Below are 27,743 nucleotides of genomic sequence, written 5' to 3' on the forward strand. Positions count from 1 at the left end.
ATACGAACTCCTCACAGTTACGGCCATGGTGGGAATCGAACCCATGACCTCAGTGCTGTGAGGCAGTAATACTAACCATTACACCATCCGTACTGCCCGTAAATATTTGTGTATGTGCATACAATGTATCTGTAGCATTGAATTAAACGTTAAATAAAAATGCGATTAGTTTTGTTGACTGACAAGTAGGCGTCAAGGTTCAGTACATATAGGAACGACCAGCGGTAACTACAAAGCTCTACGTCAGCATGACTATACTATTTAGGATGCACAGTAAATCTCTGTTAGATCCTTGCTAGTGTCAGCTCCTGAGATGCGGTGCAGGCAATTAATTGTACCTTTCAGTAACATAAATTGACTGGGGGAAAAAATTGCCTATGCTGCTGCAAAAAATGTCAGTACTGCTCAAGAATAACATAGTTATTGTGTCAGCATATTACAGTATCTATTTCCAACATAACACAACAGATGAGGGAAATGAAGATATGTTTCTCAAGAGAGTGACTAACTCAATCAATAGGTGTCCTTACATAAGGTAAAGGGAAGTAAGCAGTGCTGATGTATCAGTGAAACGAGTGGAGAAGTGGCCAGTGGAGAAGTTACCCAAAGCAACCAATCAGCTTCTACTAAGCATTTTATACAGTGTACCTAATGACTGCTTCCTCAAAGCTGATTGGTTGCTATGGGCTATATCTCCATTTCATCACTCCTTCACTCTTTTCCCTAAAGTAAATACATCAGCCTCAGGGTCTTTCTTACTATTATCACATTGATAAGTGATAAGGAATCCTCGCCACCCTCTGACGGCAAGGACTTCCCTGGAACAAAGAATACGGCGAGCGGCCGGCGGGGCATTTTTAGACTTACAGCTGTACGCATCGTTAACGATATTGAATGTACACAATGGACGATATGCACACAATATAGTTTATCGATATTGACAATATCATTGATGGTATATCGCCCAGTGTGTACACAGCTGTAGTAATGAATCTGCCATTGCTTAGTTCTGTACATTTTTGTCTTCCAGGAATAAGTATATCCATTCATGGGTCTAAAAACCAAGTACAGATTCATCAAAGGAAAAGTGTGGAGAATCCATTTGTGCCGAACGATCGCATTGTGGTTAGACACTCCTCACTTCCTCCTATCAGAAGGGCAATAAAAATGGAGGCCTCGTCCTCTGGCAAGTGTGCACTGTCAAATGGAAACACAGGAGTTCATTATCCAGGTGAATATTGTCTTCTGCCTGATGGTTATTGTTACCATATAGGCATATAGATATTGTTTTATACCATCATTAATGTAATGTGATTTTAACCATAGTATATATTATGTATGTGTATATAAAAATAGGAATAGTTTAATAATTAGGATATCAGAGTTTAATGTTTAGACATCGTAGTATAGCTTTTTGTTTTACTAAATAATATAAAGGACCACTTTGCAACATATCAAATGCAACTGAATTTATTTAGGAGACAAAATGTCTAAGGCATACTGTTAAGCAAATAGAGTGTTGTTACCCTCCCCAGATAAATCGATATTTATTAATTAAGTCCATATAGTACTTTGTATGCCTGATAGAGAGGGTCAAGGCAGATGTGCATACAATTGACTTCAGGATGTGTTTGGGAGTCATAAAACCCCCTGTGCCCAGGATTTAAGTTTTATGACAGGACAGGTCAGGGAAACAACCCTTTTGTTCACAGCCTGAGCAAACAGATCCTTGATTAACCTTAAGGAAGACTAGATTTTATGACACCTTGAGTCTTGGGAACCAACATTATTGCATGGGAACAGGCAATTTCAATTACTGAATTTGTGATATAAGGAAAGAGACAGATAGATCAGACACTCTCACACAGACACTCACAGACACGCACACTATGCAGTGAGAGAAGACATCAGAAGCAGGAGGAACCAAGGAATGGGCTGGAGTGAGAGTCTGACAGTAAACATGGTAGTTATGAATGTTCGTTTATGGGTATAAGTATGTCATTTATGTCAGTATTGTAGCAGTCTAGGACTGTCGATTGTTTTAATGTCATTTTATGTAATATAAGCAAGGAGGCGTATATAGATATATATATAATAGCATATACATAAATTACTGTGTTAATGTATTCTGTAATGGTTTGTTTTGCCTGTAAATAAATATCAGACTTTCTGAGCTAAAATTACAAGTCTTGAACTCTCATATTTGGGGAATCAAATTATGACAAGTACTCTGCATATTGTATTGTAAAGTCTATTAGAATATAATTGCAGACGTCAAATATATATGTTATTATATCAATACCAGATATAATAAATATATTTTATATCATATTTCAATCTCAATAACCATTATTGGGATAAGAGAGATATATGATTCCTAAAACTCAACATTATATAAAGAAGGGTTCCTACAACCGAAATAATAACGTGCCCTTGGGAAATTGTGACAGTCATCATGTAGTGATATGGTGAATGGGTACTCTTTACTTAGAAGGGCGCCCATCTCGGCCATCTCGGGCATTGAATGCACTAAAAAATCAGGTGCGATGCGACAGACGAGATGCCCGAGATTTCCCATAGGGAACAATGTTAAATGTCTCAATTGACCCGATTTTCCTGTTCAATGCCTCAATTGACCCAATTTTTCCATAGGAAACAATGTTAAATGGGCCACAGAGGCCAAATAGGCACCCTGAAGTGAATAATGGCCACCCGAATTGTTAACGCCACCCCACGATCAACGTCAACCCGAAGCGTGGCGAGCGGCGGCGGTACGCGTCCTACGACCTTTTCATACCCCCACTATCCACGTCGGCGTGGAGTTGAGAGTAGAAAGTGTGGCGAGCGCAGCGAGCCACCGAGCCCGAAGCGTGGCGAGCGGACGCGGATACCTTCACAGGTATCCGCGTCCCCTCGCGGGCTTCACAGCTGTCCGCGTACCCTCGCGGGGCTCGCTGCGCTCGCCACGCTTCGGGCTCGGTGGCTCGCTGCGCTCGCCACACTTTCTATTCTCAACTCCACGCCGACGTGGATAGTGGGGGTATGAAAAGGTCGTAGGACGCGTACCGCCGCCGCTCGCGGGCTCGCTGCGCTCGCCACGCATCGGGTTGACGTTGATCGTGGGGTGGCGTTAACAATTCGGGTGGCCATTATACACTTCAGGGTGCCTATTTGGCCTCTGTGGCCCATTTAACATTGTTTCCTATGGAAAAATCGGGTCAATTGAGGCATTGAACAGGAAAATTGGGTCAATTGAGACATTTAACATTGTTCCCTATGGGAAATCTCGGGCATCTCGTCGGTTGATCGCACCCGATTTTTTAGTGCATTCAATGCCCGAGATGCCCGAGATTTTTTACTAACGATGCCCACGATCAAAATCGTGGGCGCCCTTCTAAGTAAAGAGTACCGGTGAATGCTTTATAAATACACTTAAACTATAACTATGTATCAATCACATACTTTATAACTCCACCCAAACTTGCTGTGTCACAAATCTAACAAATGTGCATAAAAGCATAATCCATTTTCCATCCATAATCCAGTCATTTCCAGGACACCGTCTTTATCATTTCACCTTCTTAACCTCAGTGTTGGCTTACGTTTCACGATATAGCTGTCAATAGTATGTGTTTTTGCCATCCAGGATTTAATACCTTTACATATAGGTGGTGACTAACTCTTTCTTTAATGGACAACCATGTGCACTTTAATGGACAACCATGTGCACTGCAGGTGGGGATGATGTAACATGTGCAGAGAGAGTTACATTTCGGTGAGTTCTTTTGTTTCTGTGCAGAGTAAATACTGGCTGCTTAATTTTTACACTGCAATTTAGATTTCAGTTTGAACACAGCCCACACAAATGTAACTCTCTCTGCACATGTTACATCTACCCCACCTGCAGTGCACATGGTTTTGCCCATTAAAGAAGGAGTTTACTTTTGCAAAACAACCAGAATCACTCCCATAGAGTATGTACAGTTTGTAGCACATAGCAACTATACCAGAGCAATCAGACTGATAACCTTGGACTGAAGAGTAATAACAGTAATAAAATAGCTTTGAGATTACTGAAATGAATCCAAATATTCTCATAAAGGGACATATTCAATCCCCGTCGTTATTTCTGACGTGGGAAATAGCCTATTCAATGCTGTCTTTCCAGTTAACATTGAAGAGGCAGATTGTCACAATCACGGCCGTATCTCGACAATCCATGGCCGTTTATGCGGACACGCCCTCTTTTCGATGATCGGCAGGTGGGACATTGACCGTTCTAGACTGCAGCAGGGTAACTGGTCCACTACCTGGTCTCTGCTTTTACTGTGGCAAACAACAAAGTCCTCTTGTTGGGACATTGTTCTGATTTTCAATATAATCATATTATGAAATCCGCCCTATTTATTTATTAACAGTTTCTTATATAGTGCGCACATTCCGCAGCGCTGTACAGATACATGATCATTCACATCAGTCCCTGCCCCAGTGGAGCTTACAATCTATATTCCCTACCATATGCACACGCACACACAGACATTCTAGGGTTAATTTTTGTGGGAGCCAATTAGCCTACCAGGAGGAAACCCACGCAAGTACGGGGAGAATATACAAATTCCGCACAGTTAGGGCAATGGTGGGAATTGGGCCCATGACCTCAGTGCTGTGAGGCAGTAATGCTAACCATTACACCATCCGTACTGCCCTATACCAATATTATATTTATATATTGCTCAGGATAAAATTGAATACGTGCATTTTCTGTTACATGTAATATACACTTATAAGAAATCATTTGTATATGTTTATTTGCAGGTGTTAAGGACATAAATACATTCTTTGATGATTTGGATGCTGCAAACAGTCCAAAAGATGACGACTCTCTGCTGCATGGTGGCAATATGACAAGTATGTCAGATGAGGTCAGCAGACTGGATGCAGAGGGAGAGGTAAGAGGGATGCTGTGTCCTTTTCTTCACTTGTATTCCTGTGCTTATACAGTACTTGTAAATCTGTGCATCAGTGTTCCCAGTATTCAGTTCCTGTATTGTTTGGTAATTGTGCTCAGCATTGCTCACAGCATAAAGTTCCTGGACTATTTGCATTGCTGGTTTCATTGGTATATGCGAGTCAGTACAGCTGCTACATTATATCGTTCATGCACCAGAGTATACAGTTCCATTACAATATAAACCTGTTATAATTACCTAGCCTGTCTTCTTGTCAGTTGATGGTTTCATCTCCAAGTGTAATGATAACAGAGCAGGGCCGTCATCAGGGGATGCTGTGGGTAGAGCTGTCGCGGGGCCGGCCTGTCTGACAGAGGGAAAGGCTTGGGCTACCCATTCTGCCCACCTCACCCCCCTCGACTGCCAGACACCCGACCTCCTACCATATACTGATCATTGTCACTGTGACACTGCGCTAGCGGGGATAATGGAGATGGGACACGCTTAACCAATCACAGGGCAGAGTTTATTTTTTCCTTCGCTCCTCCACCCACTGCATGGGCTGCGTGTGCGGTGTTGCTGGGAACGTGCTGCTCGGGATGTTGCTGCCGTCAGGTTGGGTATTTGGCCTGTGGAGAGATGGGAGCAGTGTCACCCTGTCAGTGAGAGGGAAAAGATGGGGTAGTTGGGGGATGAAGGGGCCCCTGCACATACTTTGCTGTCTAGGGGGGGACGGACGGGGGACAGGGACTAGAAATAACTCCCGTGCCCCACAATTTCTAATGGCAGCCTGTAACAGAGAGGAGGAGTCCCTTGAATACTTAGGCAGAACCAGTAGTCAGGGCCATAGTGGAGGAATTCTGTCAGTGTCTACTAATGCAAATGATAAAATGCAGTTCTGCTAAAATCCTGTCCACATTAGCTGCTGGCTGAAAAACATTACTGCATGGTCAGTAGCTGTGCCACCCTAGTTAGGGCATATAGTGGCATACAATTCATGCAATGCGATTTTTCATTGTAAAGACCCGATTTTTAATTGTATAGTCACCCATGGGTGATTTCATACCCCCACTATCCAACTACGCATGGAGTTGATTTTATATAGTGTGGCGAGCGGACGCAGAATACATGTAAAGTAATCCGCGTCCCTCGCGGGGCTCGCTGCGTTCGCCACGCTTCGGGCTCGGTGGCTCGCTGCGCTCGCACACTATTTAAAATCAACTCCGTGTGTAGTTGGATAGTGGGGGTATGAAATCACCCATGGGTGACTATACAATTAAAAATCGGGTCTTTACAATGAAAAATCACATCGCATGCATCTGTTAATTAATTTTTCTTATGATTTTGTTTCTTTTGCTTTCTTTTCCTTTGTTCTTTTTTGTTTCCAATTTTTGTTTCTTTTTCCTTTTCCTTTTTTTCTATAGTTCTTTTTTTATTTTTTTATTTATTTGTCCCCTTGGCCTGATTGGGAGATTAGTACTCACCCATTTTACAATATTGTACATGTATTTGACAGCTGGTCCCATGCACATCGCATTGGAGCCTGCGAGCCACGCCATCAGCAGGAGAGATCTGTCAGATCACAGCTAAGCCAGACAGTCTTGGCTGGGATAGCATGCGATATATTGCATGCAAAAGGACCGCATACGCTATAGTGCATGGTCCTGGGTGTCTCAAAATGCGATTGAGCAACTGTATATATAAGCTTTAGTCAGGGCCGGTGAGTGAAGGAGCAGCATATCGCTCCACAGGGTGGGGGGGGGGGATTAGAGATGCGACAATAGCCGCAGCTTCGGGCGGACAGGGGGGTCAGTGGTGTGTGGGGGGTATGGCTCACTCACCTGCTCCAGTCCCAGCCGCTTTCTTCCTGCTCTCCTCGGCGCCGGCGGAAGCTCTGCTGCTGCTGCTCACTACCGCCCTCCAGTGGCCGGCGCCCTAGGCAAATGCCTAAAGCTGCCTAGTGGTGGTGCTGGCCCTGGCTTTAGTCTCAGGCTCACTGCTACAGCCCTGATGACTACTGCATCTTATAATACATGCTTCTATATGTATGGACACTGAAACATGCTGTACTATATAAGGCATACTTATACTAGAAATATTAAGCTACCTTGTTATAATGATTGTAGACATACTGTAGGTTATTGCTGTAGTTTTAATTAAGGGTGTTGTCTGGTTTGCTATAAAGCATAAGAGCCTTGTTGTTTGTATTGATTTTGCATGAAAAGAAAATCATTTAACAAACTTGATGTTTGTGTAAATAACATTTTAATGAAATGGGACTTATCTGTTTCGAAACAAAAATAGCTACAATAATAAAAAAAAAATGTCAGCATAGCTACAAAAAAAACAGTATATTGTATTAGTTTGTGAATGAACAGTGGATCTGATTTTCGGTGACAGTTACAGCGATGACAAACTAGTTGCTCCTCCAACATAAATTATGACTCAGTCTGTTCTCTATGACAACTTTTTTACACAAAAATGACGTGTTTGCTCATAGTTAAATCAAAACATTTACTACAACATGATTGATTCCTTGGATGTATTTGGATATTGAGAACCATCAGCAATTGTTTTGAAACAAACATTTTTTAGAAAACAATATTGTCATCTCCATTGCAACACCAAACAAGTTAAAGCATTAGAGACCCACAAGGGGTAGATTTATTAAGCTCGGTGAACTGTCTTGTTTTTATCACCGGCCAATCAGCTCCTACCTGTGAAGTTACAGGCTTGGTTTGAAAAATGACAGGTAGGAGCTGATTGGCCACTGATAAAAACCAACCACATTATCACTTCACCGAGCTTAATAAATCTGCCCCGAAGTAACTTGCACTATCCGTCTTGTTAGCATAGCTGCTTACAGCATTTTAACTGCAGACATTATACATTTAATATTTTTGTAATTCCAATATGTTTCTATGTACTAAACATAAGAGAGAGATAAAGTGGACAGTGATAAAGTGTGAGCCAATCAGCTCCTTTCAAGTCACAAGCTGTATTTGAAAAATTACATTAAGGAGCTGATTGGTTGATATCTTGGGGGAAATGTAATAGGGTGAGACAATCAGAAGTGAGAGATTTAGTAAGAAATCTCCAGTATTTTTAAAGCGGCAATCATTAACACTGCAAAATTACACTGGCTTTGCAGTGTAAATGATTGCCGCTTTCTTACCAAATCTCTCACTTTCTGATTCTCTCAACCAAATACATTTCCCCCCTTACCTTATACCCCATTCACACCAGAAATGCAGGGACAAACCCGGGAATTCAGTTCCCGGGACAAGCAGGGACATTCCCGGGTTTGGACCCATTCACACCAGAAATGTCCCTGCATTTTCTGGTGTGAGAAGGGGGCGGGAAGGAGGCCGGCAGGAGGTGGGGAGGAGGCGGGCAGTCGGCGGGATGGCGGCGGAGGTACGGAGAATACTCACCCCGGTTATTGGTCCTCCGTGCAGGCCAGGGATCCACACAGGCGACGGCGCAAATGACGATACAGGCTGTGGATGAAGATGACGCAGCTCTCCGGCATCCTCAATGCTGCCGGAGAGCTGCGTCATCATCATCCACCGGCTGTCCCGTCATTTGCGCCCGCCGCCTGCGTGGATTCCCGTCCAGACAGCACACCGAGGACACGGCAACCCGGGTAAGTATACCCTGTACCTTTAACACCAGCCAGGTCCCCGGGTTGAACCCGGGAACAACCCTGGTACTTAGCCGGGTTGAAATTTGCCCGGGATTTTGTCCCGGGAACCTTTCACACCAGCGCTAGTACCGGGTTGTTCCCGGACTCAACCCGGGAATTTAGGCTGGTGTGAATGGGGTATTAGTCTACTTTATCTCCCTTTAAGGCTTAGTACATAATAGAGAGCGAAAATAGTAAGTCAAACCGTAACAAGGAAATGGTGTTGGAAAAGGTAAGGAAGAAAAGGGGTTAAGGGGGAGAGCCCAAGTGGATGTATGTAACACATTAATTGAATATTATGCACACCAATGATAATAGTGGCATTTTAAATGTAAACATCTGGTACTTGTGTAAAAGCACGGCGCCCGTCTACGCTACGTTTTCAGCGTAGGCTAAGCTAAGCTGTCGGCGTAGCCCAACGACTGCCTAGCGTAGTTAACGTAGTGACACCAGCCAGTCTCTGTCCCCGGCGTCCATGGCTCTGTCCTGCGGCAGCCCGACTCTGTCCCCGGCATCCATGGTTCTGTCCCCGGCGTCCATGGCAAGCCTAGCCTCTCACACAGCGCCGGTAACCGCCAGATCCCCTGCACTGGCAGATGCCGGCGGAGAGGTGATCATGCGGGCGCCGGCGGTGAGGCTCTCCTTCTGTCTGAGATGCTCCTGCATCTCAGTTAATTATTGCAGCAGGGTACGGCAACCTTGCCCGTGTCCACTTCAGGGAGACTTGCGTCTCGCGCACAAAGCGGGTATTCGGGCGCAAGTGCGTCTTATGCACAATAAAGGAGGCATTTGCCAGTGCTCCATGTTACATACCAATGCCTCCTTTTCAAACCCTCACTATCCACGCAGCCCGAAGCGTGGCGAGCGCACGCATTACGCTTCCCCCCGGCCTGTTCATACCCCCATTATCCATGTTGGCGTGGAGTTGATTTTATAAAGTGTGACTCACTTGATTTCCTGAGCCCTTTGTCACTTTCTCCTCATTTCACCCCACAAGTGAGGTTGAAGTATCAACACTCTTCTCATCCTCCTACTCCACTAACTCTGCTCTTGATCCTATATCCTTACAAATCAGTAAAGCTCTGTCTCCTGTGCTTATCCCAAACTTAACTAAAATCTGTAACCTCTCTCTTTCATTTTACCTATGTAATCCCTCTTTCAGTGTTTGCTTCTCTGATTCTACCTCCTCTTCCATCTCTTTTGAGTTTCAGTATAATCTGTACGCGCCACAAGCTCGCTGCCTAGGGGTCGTCCTTGTCTCTGAACTGTAGTTTTTTCCTCAATCTGTCTCTTAATCATGTTACATGCATCTAAAAAACATATCCAAAATTTGTCTGTTCCTTACACAAGATACTGCAAAAACTCTAATCCATGCACTCATTATATCACGCATTGATTTTTGCAATAGCCTCCTTACTGGTCTTCCTACGAAAAGACTTTCACCACTACAATCCATTTTGAATGTAGCTGCGAGGCTGATCTTCCTGGCTAGACGTTCGACGTCTGCTGATCCCTCCATTGGTTGCCTGTATTTTACCGCATTCAATCTAAAATACCTCTACTTACATTCAAGGCTATTACTCTGACTACACCTACTTATATCTCTTCGTTTATCTCAAAATATATCCCCACCCGACCTCTCCGCTCTGCACAAGATCTGCGTCTCTCATCCACATTGATTACTTACTCCCACTTACACTTGCAGGATTTTTTTCTGGCAGCACCCACCTTATGGACTGCCCTTCAACGCACATTAAGACTCTCCTGTAGCCTCCAAACTTTCAAGCGTTCCCTGAAAACTCACCTCTTCAGGCAAGCTTATCATATTCCAGAACCCCCATATAACCTCCAGTAGCATTCATATCTAATTGCATCCCATCAGGACTGGTGGATCTGGTGGTGTAATCTGGTGGAACTGCCATGCTATGGAATTCTATCCTCATGTATCCCTCCTATTATCCCTATAGATTGTAAGCTTGCGAGCAGGGCCCCCCTACCTCTATGTCGGTTTGTTTCTACCCAGTTTGTTTAATCACTGTTGTTTTCAATTGTAAAGCGCAACAGAATATGCTGCACTATATAAGAAATTGTAAATAAAAAATAATGCCACTCCTAATTCAAATTCTGACCCACAGTGCAAAACAACACAACACCTGAAATGTTTGTGGAACAGGGGATTATGCACACCATAATGCCCATTACACAATATGCCACACACAGTAACGACTATTACATATTATGCCACATAAAGTCTGCTTACCTACATGCTCATTGCTAGGATTTTCTTTCTCAATGCCAGAGGTTACATGCTCTTTGCCAGGGGTTACATGCATGGTGCCAGGGGCAACATGCTTGTACCAGGGGTTACATGCACAGTGCCACGGGTTACATGCTTGGTGCCAGGGTTTTCATGCTTGATGCTAGTGGATACACGCACGGTGCCAGGGGAAAGTTACTGTGTGCACTGCACTGTGCCGTAAACCAGACATGGAAGAGAAAAATCTGCAATGTACATGGTGCACCTGAATTTATTAAAATAGAACTTTTATTATTAATGAATAAAGCTGTGCAGTTTATTCACTGTGGAACTACAAGTACCACAGTGACCTGTCAGCGCTGGGCAGCGTGCTCTGCTGCTGCCCAGCGCTACGCTGATAAAGTAGCTTACATAAGGAAAGCAGCATGTGCACAGTAAACACAGAGTCTGGCAGACTGCCAAGTTTCAAAGTTTCACTGTGCGCGCGGTGGCGCCGTGAAACTACACAAGTACCGCTTTTTCTCTTCTGAAACAATTGTCTAGGTGTAGCACACCTCCACATTATAATTGACTTAAGCTCCGTACTCATGGAGCAATATGATCGCTGAGCAAGGCTGGCTTAATATTGCTCAGCAATATATTGCTCACCACCACTCTGCCCGGCTGTCTTCTTTATCTATGCAGGCAGGGACAGACAGCGGGGCAAGGTTCCACTTGTGTAATAGCACGGCGCCCGACTACACTACGTTTTCAGTGTAGGCTAAGCTGCACTGTCAGTGTAGCCCAACGGCTGCCTAGCGTAGTTAGCGTAGTGACTCCGCGGCAGCCCAATGGCTGCCTAGCGTAGTGACTCCGCGGCAGCCCGCCTCTGTGTCCGGCATCCATGGCTCTGTCCCCGGCATCCATGGCAAGCCTAGTGAGCGCCTCTCACACAGTGTTGGTAACGGCTAGGTCCCCTGCACTGGCGGACGCCGGTGGAGAGGGGATCATACAGGCGCCGGCAGAGAGGCGCTCCATCTGTATGAGACGCAGGTGCGTCTCAGACGCTCCTGCGTCTCAGTATTATTGCGGCAGGGTACAGCAACCCTGCCTGTGTCCGCTTCAGGGAGAGCCTGCTTTTGAAACCCCCACTATCCACACCATTCCAGTGAGCGGACGAGTTACGCTTCCCCACGACCTTTTCAAACCCCCACGTGGAGTTTATTTTAGAAAGTGTGGCGAGCGCAGCGAGGGGACACGGATTACTTTACATGTAATCCGGCGGGGCGGACAACGGGATCCGTGGGACGGGCAGCAGGGTCCATGTGGCAGGCAGTGGGCTCCATCTGCGGCGCTGATCAGCGGGTCTGGCCAATAGGAACTAAGGGGCAGATGTATTAAGCCTGGAGAAGAGATAAACTGGAGATAAAGTGGAGCTACAGTAAAAGGAGATAAAGCACCAGCCAATGAACTGCGGGGTAGATTTATTAAGCTCGGTTAAGTGATAAACTGTCTGGTTTTCACCACCATCCAATCAGCTCCTACCTGTGAAGCTACAGGCTTGGTTTGAAATATGACAGGTAAGAGCTGATTGGCTGGTGATAAAAACCAGACAGTTTATCACTTCACCGAGCTTAATAAATCTACCCCACAGTTTGAAAATGACAGTTGGGAGTTGATTGGCTGATGCTTTATCTCCTTTTACCGTATCTCCACTTTATATCCAGTTTATATCTTCTCCAGGCTAAGCTTAATACATCTGCCCCATAGTGGGAAGCGCTGCTGAATTTGAAAACACTGACCGGTCGCCTTAGAGGGACCCCGCTGCCTGCCCGACACCGCTTCCCAGCCACCGCTGCCCCCCCCCCACCACCCAACCAGCTGGCCGGATCCCGCAGCCGCCCCACCCCCCCGCTGCACGCAGGAGGGGTGGTCCAACGGCCAGCAGGTCCGACCATCTGCTCGGGTCCAATGCGCACGGCACCGTGCATCGTACCTGATGGGACATCAGACCGAGCCGATTTGGCCCGATTTCACGGCCCGATTCATTGCAATTGTCCGTAATTGGCCCAAATTGGCTCATGTATGGGCATCTTTACGGTGTAATTCAGACCTGATGGCACGGCTGCAAATTCACAGCACCGATCACTTTAGTCTCCGCTCTACGCCACAGAAATCCCATCATGCAAATTAAATTGCTTGCTGGGGAAATGGATGTGTACGAGTACACATCTGTTTGCACACATGCGAATATATCCAAAACAGGCTCGCTGCAATAAAAACTAGGCACATCAGGGCTGAAGCTGACGTCACAATCCCTCCCCATGCCGATTTGGCACACCTTCCTTGACTCTCCCAACATTTTTCTAGACACGCCCAGCATTTTTTCTTAGCACTTCCAAAGAACGGTCGGTTGTCAACCCCACACGCCCACTCCTTATCAATCACCTTGCGAACAGAAATAGTTGCAGGAGTTCATTGCAGGATGGCCTTGCACATGCGCTCTGTGAACTGTAAACATGCGCAGTGTATCGATAATTGCCCGCTGTGCAAATTAGCAGCCATTCGGTCTGGTCCAAATTGGGCCCTAAATCCAGGTTTGTGCAGCTGTGTGTAAGTGCGCCTGCTGGTATTTACAAATGTGTGCCAAACACGTCTAAGCTGAGTATCACAGCTACTATTTAACAGACCTTGTCTTACAAAGCAATAACAACACTCAATAATATCCTGTAAAAACAAGTTTGTTTAATGATGTATTCTGATGTTTTTATGGTCAGTGATATTTTACATCCTTTAACAGTATAGGTACAGTATCTCTTTTGCCAAACTACCATTTGGAAGAGTTGCATAGTTTTTACAGTATTTTGTAGATAACTTACTGCTTACAGTAAGATCATAACTGCCCATTGTCAAGAATGAAACCTGTTCCAGCTAGACTTTGTAAAGTTTTGTATCTTTGAGCTTTTGGCAAATGTGGATGCAGGGGAATTCAGACACAAGGATTTATGTGACCGACCATATGGCTTCTTGTCCTCTGCCCTAGAAATACACAAGCCTGAGATATGAGATCTGTCACGATTCTTTAGCTGGCTTCTTCAGAATGTGCTCATTATTTTCACATTTCTTTGAGCCTCTGTGAATTCTCCAGTTACACTGAGGAGTCAGGGTTAGTTTAAAGAATCTTTTAGCTGAAACTTTTTGACAAGCGATTTAATGGGTATTAAACCGTGAACTATTGCGGGAAGCGATTCATGCAGGTGAGCTTCAAAGTACTTCCGTAATAAAATATAGCATGCAGAAATGTGTACACTTTGTGTAATGTGTCTAAGAGCTGTGTAGGACTGATGTATCCCTTGTTTCCTAGACACATTCATTGTCATGGAATTTTATTGTCCATAGTGGCGCAGCTAGAATTTTTTTTTACCTACATGCTCGTTGCCAGGGGTTTTATTGCCCATTGACAGGGGATTCCCTTCTGGGTAATGCTATACATGCTGTGTTTCCCTGAGTGATGCTAGAGGTCAGCCACTTTTGGATGGCCATTTTCAGCAGGTCCCATGGACGGCTAGACCGCATGCAATCTGCAGAGAGCCTGTTCCCTTGTGGCACCAGCTCCCCCAAGCCACCTCTTGGTCTGTGGTGGTATTGTTACATCACTTTCCATAGTAGTGTTGGTGTCATGTAAAAAGCTTTGAAAAAGTGTGATTTCTGGACCTTTTGGGGCTGATTCAGCATTTTATTCAAATCCATTTTGCAGATGTACAGTGCATGTGCACCTGAGCCTTGCACACACAACTATGAGCAACTCAGTCTCAATTCCCCTTAATGGGTTTAATTAACAGGGATGCAACTGGGTTTTTGCATATTGGCTTAGTGTTGTGAGGGCATGTGTTAGGTGTTAAGGAAAAACTGCAGGTTATGCGAAGTCATGCTTTCCTACTCTCACAATGTTTTCTGCAATCCCCCTCACCCACCCAAGATATGCTGCATCTCCCGCATACTGTGTGCTTCACTAGCAAAGTGGGCAGGATGAGGAGATTAACATTGAATCCGTGGTGATAAATGGAGGCGGGGCTAAAATATGAGAATTTGCTCAATTTAGCCCCACCCCTACAGCAGTCCCACAAATCACACCATTCTGTGGGCGGTGCTTAGTGGCATCTAAATCCATCTTCATCTTCCCCTGAACTGAAAGGCAGTACCTCTTCTTTAGGTTCCTCCCATGGATGAAGTATAAGAACTAGGTAGGTATTTGCTAGGCTGAACATATGCAGAGATCGGTCTGAGTTCTGACATATCTCTAGTTGCACCAATGGCTGATACAAATGCACGCTGACCGTGATGATTACTTGCACACACCTCTTCTTATCAGCAGATATTTGCTTTTCTCTATTCCCACGCAGACGATGCAGCTGTACTTGCAGTATCTTACAGCAGCTCTTAATCAGCCCTATATGTTTTTGCATAAGAACAAGTAAACATAAAGATTTGCAAATATTGTTTCAATGTAATTTTCACTTGTAATCAGTATGTATCAGTAATCAGTATATACTGTGCTCCAATTCCTTTCATAATACATTTACTAAAGCTGCTTTAAATGAAAAAAAAAAAGATGATGTGACCCATAGCAACCAATCAGATTTTGTCTACCAGTTTCTTTTATGCAATAGAGAAATGATACACAGAATGTTATTGGTTGCTATGGGCAACATCACCTCTCTTCATTTTTAGAAGCATTAGTAAATTTCGCCGTAAGTAAGAACAACGGAATGGCTGCATAGGCATGCAGTGGCTTAAACAGTCAAAGCTGGGTGTGTACCTGGGGGTTTGCATGTGACTCGGAGGGACCAATAAGGGCATAGGTTATAGCAGGTTAGCTGAGAGAATACTGCAGGAGTGGGAGGAGTCTGCCTCTTTTTCCTGTGAAGTTTGAAGTGAGTAGCTGTGTCTCTGCGCTCTGCTCTCTTAGCTTGCTGGTTAACTGCTTATATAGTTTTAAATTCTCTAGTCAGCGCTGCTCAACATTTTTCTGTCACAATATGCCCAGAGCCACCCCCCAGCGCCCGAGTCGCTCCACCAGGCCCCCAGCTAGGTTTGTGGAGGATGGCGCCGACCGCGCTGAGCTGGACTTACCCAGTCTCACTGTCAGGCCTCCGGTGCTCGTTGCTGCTCCCAGGGCGGTCCGGGCGGCTGTGGTTGCTGCTAGAGCCGGGCGCGCTACCCGCGCTGGTCCGGCTCGGGGAGCGGCTGCGGCTAGGCCTGTGACGCCAGTCACTGCAGCCGGGCGGGGGAGGATGATGTCACGCGGCGGGCGCTCGTCCTTAGGGCGCGCTCGCTGCGGAGGGACTGAGGGAGGCAGCGGTGGGTCTCTGCTAGTGTCCTCTGATTCCGGGCGGCGGCCATTAGCCGCTGGTGCATCAGCTCAGAGCACCAGACGGCCTGGAATGGCGGTGAGGCCCGGGCTGGTGAGGGGGCGGGGCTGAAGCACTAGGCAGAGGCAGAGCTGGCAGGATTGGCAGAGCTCAGCACACTGGCGTCCCTGGGCCTGCTGAATTTAGTGAACCTGCGCCTGATCCTGAGACTCCCATGTATGGGTATAGACCCTCTTGGGAACGTCAGGACACAGGAATAGTGAGGGAGGGCAGTGAGCCGGCAGCGGCTGCAGCCAGGGTTGCAGCTGGTAGGAGGCGGTCATCCCGGGGGGGCCACCATGGAGCTGCTACAGCACCCAGGGGGTCTGGCAGGGATGCTCCGCACGCCCCAGCTTTTGACCCGGCTTTGTTGTCTGCGGCACTGTCCTCTGTGGCAGGCGCGCTGGCCCCATTGGTTGACGGGGTGCCAGGCAGTTCAGGGGGTACTGGCAGCAGGGGTCGCAGGTCAGGGAGGGTGAGCGGAGAGCCTATCCCGGGGTGCTCGGAGTTTGTTATGGCTTTTGGGGGGCCCAGTGGCTCCGCATTCCAGCCAGAGGTGCAGGAGGAGCAGGTTAATGTCCCGTTAGCGGGGACTAGACGTAGAGCCACACAGGTCCCTAGGCCCCCTCCCAATGTTTCTGCAGGCGCAGATGACATCCCGGTTGACCTGGAAGGTGACGATTGGTACGAAGATCTACTGGATGTGGATGATGATGACGACGATGATGAAACTTGGGTCGAGAAGGCAGAGTCGTCAGGTGAGAATACCTCTAAAGAGGATAATACATCATTTGAGGGTTCCAGTACGGATGGTACAGGGTCCACACGGTACTCGTCCTCCTCTTCCTCCTCCTCGGTCGGTGGTTCTGACACAGGTAGCATGGCTAAGGCCCGTAAGAGGGCAGCCAAATACGCCAGGAAGGAAGCGAGTAAGCGCACACGCAGCAGTAAGCATAAGCGTGTGGTCGTCGTCTCGCGAAGGGAGAGAAAGAGGAGGAACTTGCCGGGTGTCGTGCATTGCGATTATACTCGGGTTCTTAGAGGCCTGAGGGAGAGCTGTAGGTCTAAGATTGAGAAGGGTGATTTTGTGGACCTATTTGGTCTGACAGATGAATCCAAAAAGGCCTATAAAGCGGCTAAGGGTAAAGGAGGCATAGGAGTAGAAGCGTACAGATCATACGATAACTGGCTGGCGGGTTTCTGTGTCTTCGCGGCCTGTTATTTGGAAGATAGGCCTGAGGAGCATATGAATATTATTCGGTATATTCACATGGTCCATGACATGTACAGAAGGTACGGTGGTGTAGCATGGAGGAATTACGATGAGCAGTTCAGGCGTAAGCAGGACTGCTTGCACGTGATTGACTTCGGGTGCAAGGATGTTAAGGTTTGGATGGAGGTGGCGAGGACTCATACTGAGGGCTTGGAGTCAGTTCGCACGGCCGCCCCCCTTCCTTCCGTGCCCCAACAGCCTCAGCGGGCCCTTACGGATAGTGTTCCGCAGAAACGTTTTACACCTGGGGGTAGGTCATTCACCCCGGGCACAGCTAAAGGAAAATGCTATGCCTTTAACAATTCTTCTTGTAACATGGGCAATCGATGCAGGTACAAGCACGTCTGTATCAACTGTTCAGGCAATCACCCGGCATCTGGTTGCTTTCGGGGAGGCCGCCCCGGCAGAGGGGCGGCTACCTCGGCGGCCTCTAGAAACCCCACTCCAGGCCCTGCTCGCTAAAGCATTCACCCCGGTGCAAGTGGTGGCCATGGGACCATGGCTGCAGCTGTACCCTGATAGAGAGGTGGCAGAGTTCTTGTACAAAGGTTTTAGCGAGGGTTTTCACTTACCTATACAAGGTGAGGTTGTTGGAGGATCTTACAGAAATTTTTTATCCGCTCGTTCATTTGCTACGGTTTTAAAGGAGAAAGTTGGGAAGGAAGTTCAGTTGGGACGCATGGCGGGGCCTTTTGCGGAGCCTCCACTAACAAACTTGGTTATTTCTCCGGTTGGGGTGGTACCGAAAAAGGCCCCAGGAAAATTCAGATTGATTCAGCACCTGTCTTATCCTGCAGGTTCATCTGTTAATGATGCCATTCCTGCGGAATGCTGTTCTGTTGCGTACCAGTCGTTTGATGAGGCACTGGCAATGGTGCAGGCATTCGGGCAGGAAGCATTGATGGCCAAGATTGATGTGGAGTCGGCCTTCCGTCTCTTGCCTCTGCACCCAGAAGCATTTAAGTACATGGGCTTCCGCATTGGGAACGAATACTTCATCGACAAGTGCTTGCCGATGGGGTGTTCGGTTTCATGTGCCTATTTTGAGAAGTTCAGTACTTTTCTTCATTGGTGTGTGGAGAGGTCGGTGGGTGTGGTGGGCATTGCCCACTACCTCGACGACTTCCTATGCGTTGGCCCGTCAAACACGGACCAGTGCATGGAGCTACTGTCAACCATCCGCACTCTTTTCGGTCAATTTGGGGTTCCAATTGCTGAGGAGAAAACGGAGGGACCTGTTACTTGCTTGTCATTTCTGGGGATCCAGATTGACTCAAGTTTAGGATTTTGTAGTTTACTGCAGGATAAGGTGGCTAAGCTGAAGGAGACGATTACAGCCTTTCAGTCTGCTCGTAAGGTAACCCTGCGTCAGGCTCAATCACTCTTGGGTCAGCTAAACTTTGCTTGTCGTGTGATCCCTATGGGTAGGCTGTTCTGTGGCAGGTTGGAGCGTGCAACCGCGGGAGTGGCCAGACCCCATCATTTTGTGCGGCTGTCTGCTGAAATTCGGCGTGACCTTGTAGTATGGTCCTCCTTCCTGGAGGACTTTAACGGGGTACGCATATGGCTAGCTCCCGTGGTTGATAGCTCCAGACTGCAGCTTTACACGGACGCGGCGGGATCTACTGGTTTTGGCTGTTACCTCAATGGCAGTTGGTGTGCGCAAGCTTGGCCCGACAGCTGGGTGCGAGAAGGCCTCATTAGGGATATGTTGCTTCTGGAGCTCTTTCCCATCATGGTGGCTATGGAAATTTGGGGCCCGCATTTGGCTAATCGCAATGTGCTGTTTTGGTGTGACAACTATAGCGCAGTGCACGCGATTAACAACCAGAAAGCCAAGTCGCTTCTGGTACTAAGGGTGTTGTCGCAGCTATATTTACAGTGCTTGCGGTTTAATATACTGTTCAAGGCTAAGCATGTACCTGGCGTGCAGAATGATGTGGCTGATGCGTTGTCGCGGTTCCAATGGGAGCGCTTTAGATCACTGGCTCCGGGTGCTGATACTGTCGGGGTTTCGTGCCCACTTTATGTTTGGCAGGTCATCGGGACGGAATGGAGGGGCTAGCCGAGCTGTCGGTGGCGCCGGCTACGCTTAGATCTTACCGCCAGGCTTGGTCGGAATGGGAAACTTTTTCCGGAGGGTCAGCGCAGCCAGGTAGGCGGGGACAGCAGCTCTTGCTATCTTTTCTCTGGACAATTTACAAGTCAGGCAGATCCAGGGCATTAGCTGCTCGGTATCAAGCAGGCATATCCTTCTTTGCGCAGCTAAAAGGGCTCAATGATTTTACTAAGGGTTTTTTAGTGCGGAAAGCTATGAAGGGATGGCTGCGGGCTGCTCCCCCTGCTCCCGATAGTAGGCGCCCGATAGACAGTACCATGCTTCCTTCTTTATTAGGTTTGGTATCCAACCATGCAGACTCAGCGTTTGAGGCTTTGTTGTTTAGACTTGCTTTTTCCATGGCGTTTCATGGAGCATTGAGGGTTTTGGAGTTAGTTGCCCCCTCTAAGCATAAAGATGCGACCTTGCTGGCGACAGATATTCGCATTGATGATCAGGCGCTATGGTGTAGAATTAGGCGGTCAAAGACAGATCAGCTAGCTAAGGGTACATGGGTGCCAATGTCCCCCGTTTCGCCAGCATCAGTTTGCCCGGTGTCTCTAGCCGGTCAGTATGCCCTGGTGAGACCAGAAGTTGGTGGGTCTTGGCTGCTACATTATGATGGGTTACCCTTAACAAGGTACCAATTTACCTGGATGATGCGGCGTTGTCTGAGCGATATGGGACTATCCCCGGGGGAGTTTGGCACCCATTCCTTCAGAATAGGCGCGGCTACATCTGCGGCTAGGGCAGGCTGGCAAGTTCAGGAGATCAAGACCCTAGGTAGATGGCGCTCTGCTAGCTACATGAAATACGTCAGACCACACCTTTTGTCCTGATTAATTTGTAAATGTTTGGTTTCCAGCTGTTTGGTTTGTACTCCTATGTTAACCCATACCGCCTGTTTCCTACTCGGGGATTAGCTACGCTCTGCTGTTGGGCCAGCGTCCGGAGTTTCCACGCTTTTTTGCCTGACCTGACGGACTGAATTCGGCTCAATCATAATTCGGCTAATTAGGCACTAATTAAGAGTCCCTCAGCAGGTTCAGACGTTTTTTCCTCCGGCCGAGTAATCCCCTGTTTACCTATATTCCCGTCCATTACCCTTACCTCCCCCGGTTTGTCATAATACCTTTTGTGTCTAGGAGTGGCTTCAATTGGTATTGAAGCATTCTCAAGCACCAAATTTGTGCAACAGTTAAATTTTTTCTTTTTGGCAGATCCTCCTAATAATATGCTTATACCAGTCCTTATAATAACAAATACTAATCCCACTTCATTCATTCTCAACCTCCAGGTGTGGGCTTCGACAACCTAAAGGTGTGGGTAGTAGGTCATTCTTTTGTTTTTTGGTCAGCAAAATTGGTGGCTTCAGGGTATGGTCCTGTGATTGAAGGTTGTCACCTTGTGTGTTGGCTTGGAGTGCGAGGTATGTCCTGGCGCAAGCTAAGGTCATTTCTTCTCAGTAAAGTGAGGTTGTATGGCTTGCCTGAAGTATTGGTCATACATTTGGGCGGCAACGACCTTGGGAAAATGTCCCAGTTGGAACTGCGGGCCATGATCTTGGATGGTCTGGCGGCCATTAAAGGAGCATGGCCTACATGCAAGTTGATTTGTTCATTTATTATCTCACGCCTTTGTTGGAGGGATGCAAGGGATTGTAAAGCTATAGATGAGGCTAGGAAGAAACTGAATTCCGCAGTTGCTCGTTGGGTTCTGCAGGCTGGTGGTGCGGTGGTTCCACACGAGCGCATTCGATATAGGTACCACCAGCTTTACAGACCCGACGGCGTTCATCTCATGAGGGCTGGGCTATTCTTCTTTGTGGAGGATCTGTTGACAGTAGTTGCCTCATTGGTTTAGTTTGGTGGGGGGCGGAGCCTCCGGCGTTGGAGTCTCCGCTTTGGCGGGAAAGAACGGCAATTTCATAGATTTAAAGGCTTGATGTAAGTTATGTTTACTGCAGATTTGGCTTGTTTTCGGTGCGCTCGCCTCTCATTGGCTTAGGCCTTCGCTGGACCACCCGCTCGGGAGCTGCGACCCCACCTGGCTGGGTGGGGAGTCAATGTGGTAGGTTGAGTGGAGACCGCTGTTTGATGAGTTTGCTGAATCATGCAGAATAGTTTTGGGGTGGGCTTAGTTTAGTGCCGTTCTTTCTGGCCACCAAAAATTTAATTAAATAAAAAAAAAAATAAAAAAAAAATTAAATTATTAAAAAAACCTAAAAATTAGCTTAAAATCCTTTTAAATAAATTCAGCTGACAATTTCTGCCAAACCTATGTCTCCGAGTCTTTATTTCAGGTGTCTCAATTTATTGTGTCAAGTTATTATCTTAATGCATACTAAGGTCACACATCGGCTGATAGAGTGTTTAGAACAACGGAATGGCTGCATAGGCATGCAGTGGCTTAAACAGTCAAAGCTGGGTGTGTACCTGGGGGTTTGCATGTGACTCGGAGGGACCAATAAGGGCATAGGTTATAGCAGGTTAGCTGAGAGAATACTGCAGGAGTGGGAGGAGTCTGCCTCTTTTTCCTGTGAAGTTTCCCACCCTCCCTTCCCTATTATATTAATTGTTTTTGGGTGGGTTGGTTTTTCTAAGCGCGTTAGCTGAAGGCGGGAAAGAACGGCAATTTCATAGATTTGAAGGCTTGATGTAAGTTATGTTTACTGCAGATTTGGCTTGTTTTCGGTGCGCCCGCCTCTCATTGGCTTAGGCCTTCGCTGGACCACCCGCTCGGGAGCTGCGACCCCACCCGGCTGGGTGGGGAGTCAATGTGGTAGGTTGAGTGGAGACCGCTGTTTGATGAGTTTGCTGAATCATGCAGAATAGTTTTGGGGTGGGCTTAGTTTAGTGCCGATCTTTCTGGCCACCAAAAATGTAATTAAATTAAAATAAAAATAAAATAAAAATTAAATAATTAAACAAAACTAAAAATTAGCTTAAAATCCTTTTAAATAAATTCAGCTGACAATTTCTGCCAAACCTATGTCTCCGAGTCTTTATTTCAGGTGTCTCAATTTATTGTGTCAAGTTATTATCTTAATGCATACTAAGGTCACACATCGGCTGATAGAGTGTTTAATGACGTGCACTATTTTAACTTGAACGTAGCATTAATAATCACAGTGAATAAAACGTCTTAAATCACTGTATTTCTTTTTCAGATTCCAAGTGTGCCAGAGAAAAACAGAACAAATGGCTTATTTTTTAATGATGGAAAATGCCGTATTGATTACATACTGGTATACAAAAAATCCAGCCCGCAGTCAGAGAAAATAGAGGTTTTTGAAAGGAATATTAGGGCAGAAGGATTGCAGATGGAGAAAGAGGTATTTATTTTTTAAGTTTAAATGTAAATAAATAACTATAGTGTCACACATGAATAATGTGCCTGCTGATCAGAAGGGGTTGGGTAAGGGATGCTGGCACTTGGGATGCCGGCCGTCCGGACACCTGCTAGCTAAGTATTCTAAAGCCCCGTACACACGGGGGGAGATATATTGCCCAGTAATATATTGCTAGCAATATATTCCTGAGCAATATATTGCCCAGTGTCTCCTTTGCATCAGCGACAAGAGATGGTCGCTGATGAAAAGGACCTCTGCTGGGGGAGCTGCAGAGGTAATTAGCTGGTCGCAGGAGCAAGCTCCTGCGACCAGCAATTACAATGGGGCAGAAAACGGAAGCGCGCACCCGGCGATTTATCGCTGGTGCACACTCCAATCACTGGCAATATGGTCGCCTGCGACCATATTTCCAGCGATAATAGCCCCTATCGCCCCCGTGTGTACATAGCATAACTCTCTTCCCCCTAACCCGCTGCACCTGCAGCCTAAACCTAATCAAGCGCATCACATCAGGACATCTATAGAAATACACTACAACAAGTGTAGAGACTTCTCTTATCATCCACTGTTGGGTTACAATTGCCTGCTGTTTGGTTACTTGCTGTATTAGCGCTGACAGCTTATGGTACACACAATACTGGAAAAGAGACTAATGCCACCCATACACGGTGCAATTAATGGGTGCACAGCACAAAAAGTATGTGCTGCATGTAATTTTGAACTAGATCGCAGCACATCTAGTTAAAAATGCACGGTGCTTTAGCGAATCGCATGCGTTTTGAACTACAAACGCACTGTGCGCATCGCACCATGTATGGGCGGCATAATGTTTCAAGTACTGTAGTAATACTGTACACAGGGCTGATCAGAGTGTGCTGCTTAGATCACAATCTGCTGCCCACAATAAATAAATGTATGGTGTGCCCAAATGAAAAGATGACTTTTGCTGTAGTGGCGTGGCGTGGCATTTTTCACAGTTATGCATGTGCAGCGAATGGTTTCTTCATTCCTGGAAAGTTGTTTTGCACGGTTGGATACATGATGGATCCTCTAGATCAGCGAAGAAATTGGACAACAGCTCTGATTTCATTCTGCTAACCACAGCTGCAGAGCATCTACCGATGACCACAGTAATTGCAGAGCATCTTCCAATGACCACAGTAATTGCAGAGCATGGTCCTGATGACCACAGTAATTGCAGAACATGGTCCTGATGACCACAGTAATTGCAGAGCATGGTCCTGATGACCACAGTAATTGCAGAGCATGGTCCTGATGACCACAGTAATTGCAGAGCATTGTCCTGATGACCACAGTAATTGCAGAGCATGGTCCTGATGACCACAGTAATTGGAGAGCATGGTTCTGATGACCACAGTAGTTGCAGAGCATGGTTCTGATGACCATAGTAATTGCAGAGCATGGTTCTAATGACCACAGTAATTGCAGAGCTCTTTCTTTTGACACAGTGAATGCAGAATCTGTGCTAGTGATACCTGTATGGTATATAACCTATTTTGGTGGTACAGCAAAATCTGCGCCATTCTTATGTTTCCAAAACAGTTTATATCATATGATTGGTGGCCTGGTGTGCAGATCAAACACTGGCACTCAGTACTGACCTGATTGGGTTTGAAAGTTACCCAATGCTTGCGTGTCTATCGGCTTGAGTTATAGGCTGTCAGTTCCTTCTCTCCTGCTGTGAAGCTGATTGGCTGTTACAGTTCACAGTAGGATCTGAGATTAGAGTAGTCTCAGAATGATAGACACTCTTGTGTTAAATGATATCCTTGGTGTTGTAGTTGTACGCACAGGAAGAGCAGAATATCATAACACTGGCTGTGGTTATTTTATGCTATAAATGTGGCAGATGCAGAATCTCTCAGGCATTGCCAAGTCTCACTGTACAATGCTTGAGATCCCCCATGTGATGCATCTTTCATACACCTTTATGAAGCTGCCTCATTTGGCAGGCCTATGTTCCATTACCTGCTTCACTGGAGCTTCCAAACTAGACCGTTGCATATCTAGAACGGGGAGTTCACACCGCAAGCCCTGACCCCATTCATTATACACAAGTGCTGCAAAAATCACCAGGAAATCACAGTGCGATTGCCATTTTACCAGAAACTTGCATACCGTGTTTCCCCGATAATAAGACACTGTCTCATTTTTTTTGGACCAACAAAAAACACCATAGGTCTTATTTTTGGGGGAGGTCTTATTTGAATAGACATTGACATCATGCCCCCAGTCCTCCATCTTAAACATGCCCCCAGTCCTCCTTAATAAACATGCCCCAGTCCACCTTAATAAACATGCCCCAGTCCACCTTAATAAACATGCCCCAGTCCACCTAAATTAACATGCCCCCAGTCCACCTAAATTAACATGCCCCCGTCCTTCTTAATTAACATGCCCCCGTCCTTCTTAATTAACATGCCCCCGTCCTTCTTAATTAACATACCGCACGCTGTTAAATCAGGGTTACAGACGAAGTCCGGCACAGAAGTATGCTGCGCCACAGCTCTGTGCCAATCTGCAGCCGCGTGATGTGCGCGGTGACGTCACACACGGCTCGCAGTGCATGACTGGGACCGCGAGTTCAGCAGAAGAGGCTTCAGTAGAAGCCAATGCTCTACCCGATCTACACCAAAGAGGTCAGGGCAGTTAAGGGTGCTGACTGGGGGATCAGGGGGGTAGAAGTTATCACCCAAACGGAAAATATTGAAATTTGAATAGGGCTTTTTTTCGGGGGAGGTCTTAATTTAGACCAATGTCCAAAATCTGGGGTAGGTCTTATTTTCGGGGGAGGTCTTAAAATCGGGGAAACACGGTATGTGCAATAGAGATAGCGCCAGGAACATGGGGTAGATTTATTAAGCTCAGTGAAGTGATAAAGTGTCTGGTTTTTATCACTGGCCAATCAGCTCCTACCTATCATTTTTCAAATCAAGCCTGTAACTTCACAGTTAGGAGCTGATTGGACAGTGATAAAAAACAGACACTTTATCACTTCACCGAGCTTAATAAATCTACCCCATGGTGTCAGTGGCTCTGGCACAGTGTGAACGTATACCTGCAACAGCAGCACAAGACATGAGGAAAACCTCATGGAGATTGCACATGGGCCCCTTCCTCTACTAAACCACCAATAAAGCTGCAGGATAGGTAGGTTAGGGTTAGTCTGCAGGATGGGTAGGTAAGTGTTAGGCTATGGGAGAGGTGGGTTAGGATTAGGTTGTGGGGAAAGTTAGAGTTAGTCCATAGGGGAGGTTAGGCCTTTGGGGGAAGGCTGGGGAGGCAGCAGTTAAGGTTAGGCTGTGTTAGGGGCGGAGTTAGGGTTAAACTGTGGGAGTTTTGAAGTTTAGGGTTAGGTTACAGGAGGTTAGAGTTAGACGGTGGGAGGGGTACGTTAGGGTTAGACTGCGGCAGGGGTGGGTTAGAGTTAGGCTGCAGGGGTGAGGGAGGTTAGGGTTAGGTTAGGGTTAGACTGTGGGAGGGGTGGGTTAGAGCTAGGCTGTAGAGGTGAGGAAAGTTAGGGTTAGACTGCAGGTAGGGTGGGTTAGAATTAGGCTGCAGAAGTGAGGAAGGTTAGGGTTAGACTATGGGAGGGGTGAGTTAGAGCTAGGCTGTAGCGGTGAGGAAGGTTAGGGTTAGACTGCGGAAGGGGTGGGTTAGAATTAGGCTGCAGAAGTGAGAAAGGTTAGTGTTAGACTGGGAGGGGTGGGTTAGAGTTAGGCTGCAGAGGTGAGAAAGTTTAGGGTTAGACTGCAGTAGGGGTGGGTTAGAATTGGGCTGCAGAAGTGAGGAAGGTAAGGGTTAGACTACGGGAGGGGTGGGTTAGAGCTAGGCTGTAGCGGTGAGGAAGGTTAGGGTTAGACTGCGGAAGGGGTGGGTTAGAGTTATGCTGCAAAAGTGAGGAAGGTTAGGGTTACACTACGGGAGGGGTGGGTTAGAGTTAGGCTGCAGAGGTGAGGAAGGTTAGGGTTAGACTGTGGGAGGGGTGGGTTAGAATTAGGCTGCAGAAGTGAGGAAGGTTAGGGTTAGACTACGGGAGGGGTGGGTTAGAGTTAGGCTGCAGAGGTGAGGAAGGTTAGGGTTAGACTGCGGGAGGGGTGGGTTAGAGTTGACTGCAGTGGTGAGAAAGTTTAGGTTAGACTGTGGAATCCGTCGAGATTTTAAATGTCGGCATACCGCTGTCAGCATTCTGACCGTAAGAATTTCAACTGCATAGATATCAATACCATCCCATTATGGCAGTGAAATCTTTTAATACATTTTAAAAATAAAGTAATTGTTTTTTTGTATGTGAAAAAAACAATATCTCACATACAGTACCTATAGCTATCTTGTGGAAGAGAAACGTTCATATCTCCACTGGAGAATATAGCTCAACATCAGAAACATTTACTGAAGGAAATTAAAATAGATGATATTGCCCATGGCAAACAATCAGATTCTGTCTAAAGCTGCCCATACACTAGCCGATTTTGGTCCGATTTCGGCCAGATCAGTCGGATCTGGCCAAAATCTGACCAAAATCGGCTAGTTTTGATGCCCCCTCAGATCCGATGCGCGGTCCCGTGCGCATTGGATCTGCGTCGGGTGGTCGGACCTGCTGCACGTCCGATCACCCGACTTGGGACCTAGTCTGTAGTGGTAGTGGGGCGGCGGGGTGGGCGGCAAGTGCAGGGTCCGGGGCGGCTCTGCAGAAACACTGCGCCGGTCAGCGGCGG

At 46.7% G+C, this 27,743-nt stretch overlaps 1 protein-coding gene across 3 annotated transcripts in view; it reads left to right on the forward strand.

Annotated features, from left to right (window-relative positions):
- Positions 1 to 27,743, forward strand: part of ANO4 (anoctamin 4) — a 231,490-nt gene that overhangs the window by 61,770 nt on the left and 141,977 nt on the right. For all 3 annotated transcript variants that reach the window (XM_083182214.1, XM_083182215.1, XM_083182216.1), the window contains 3 exons: positions 1,031 to 1,231; positions 4,816 to 4,949; positions 22,822 to 22,986. In XM_083182214.1, the coding sequence (XP_083038340.1) occupies positions 1,031 to 1,231; positions 4,816 to 4,949; positions 22,822 to 22,986 (500 nt within the window). The remainder of the gene's footprint in view (positions 1 to 1,030; positions 1,232 to 4,815; positions 4,950 to 22,821; positions 22,987 to 27,743) is intronic.

The sequence above is a fragment of the Crinia signifera genome, chromosome 4 (genome assembly GCF_055691185.1).
Source record: "Crinia signifera chromosome 4, ASM5569118v1, whole genome shotgun sequence".
Lineage (NCBI taxonomy): Eukaryota > Metazoa > Chordata > Amphibia > Anura > Myobatrachidae > Crinia > Crinia signifera.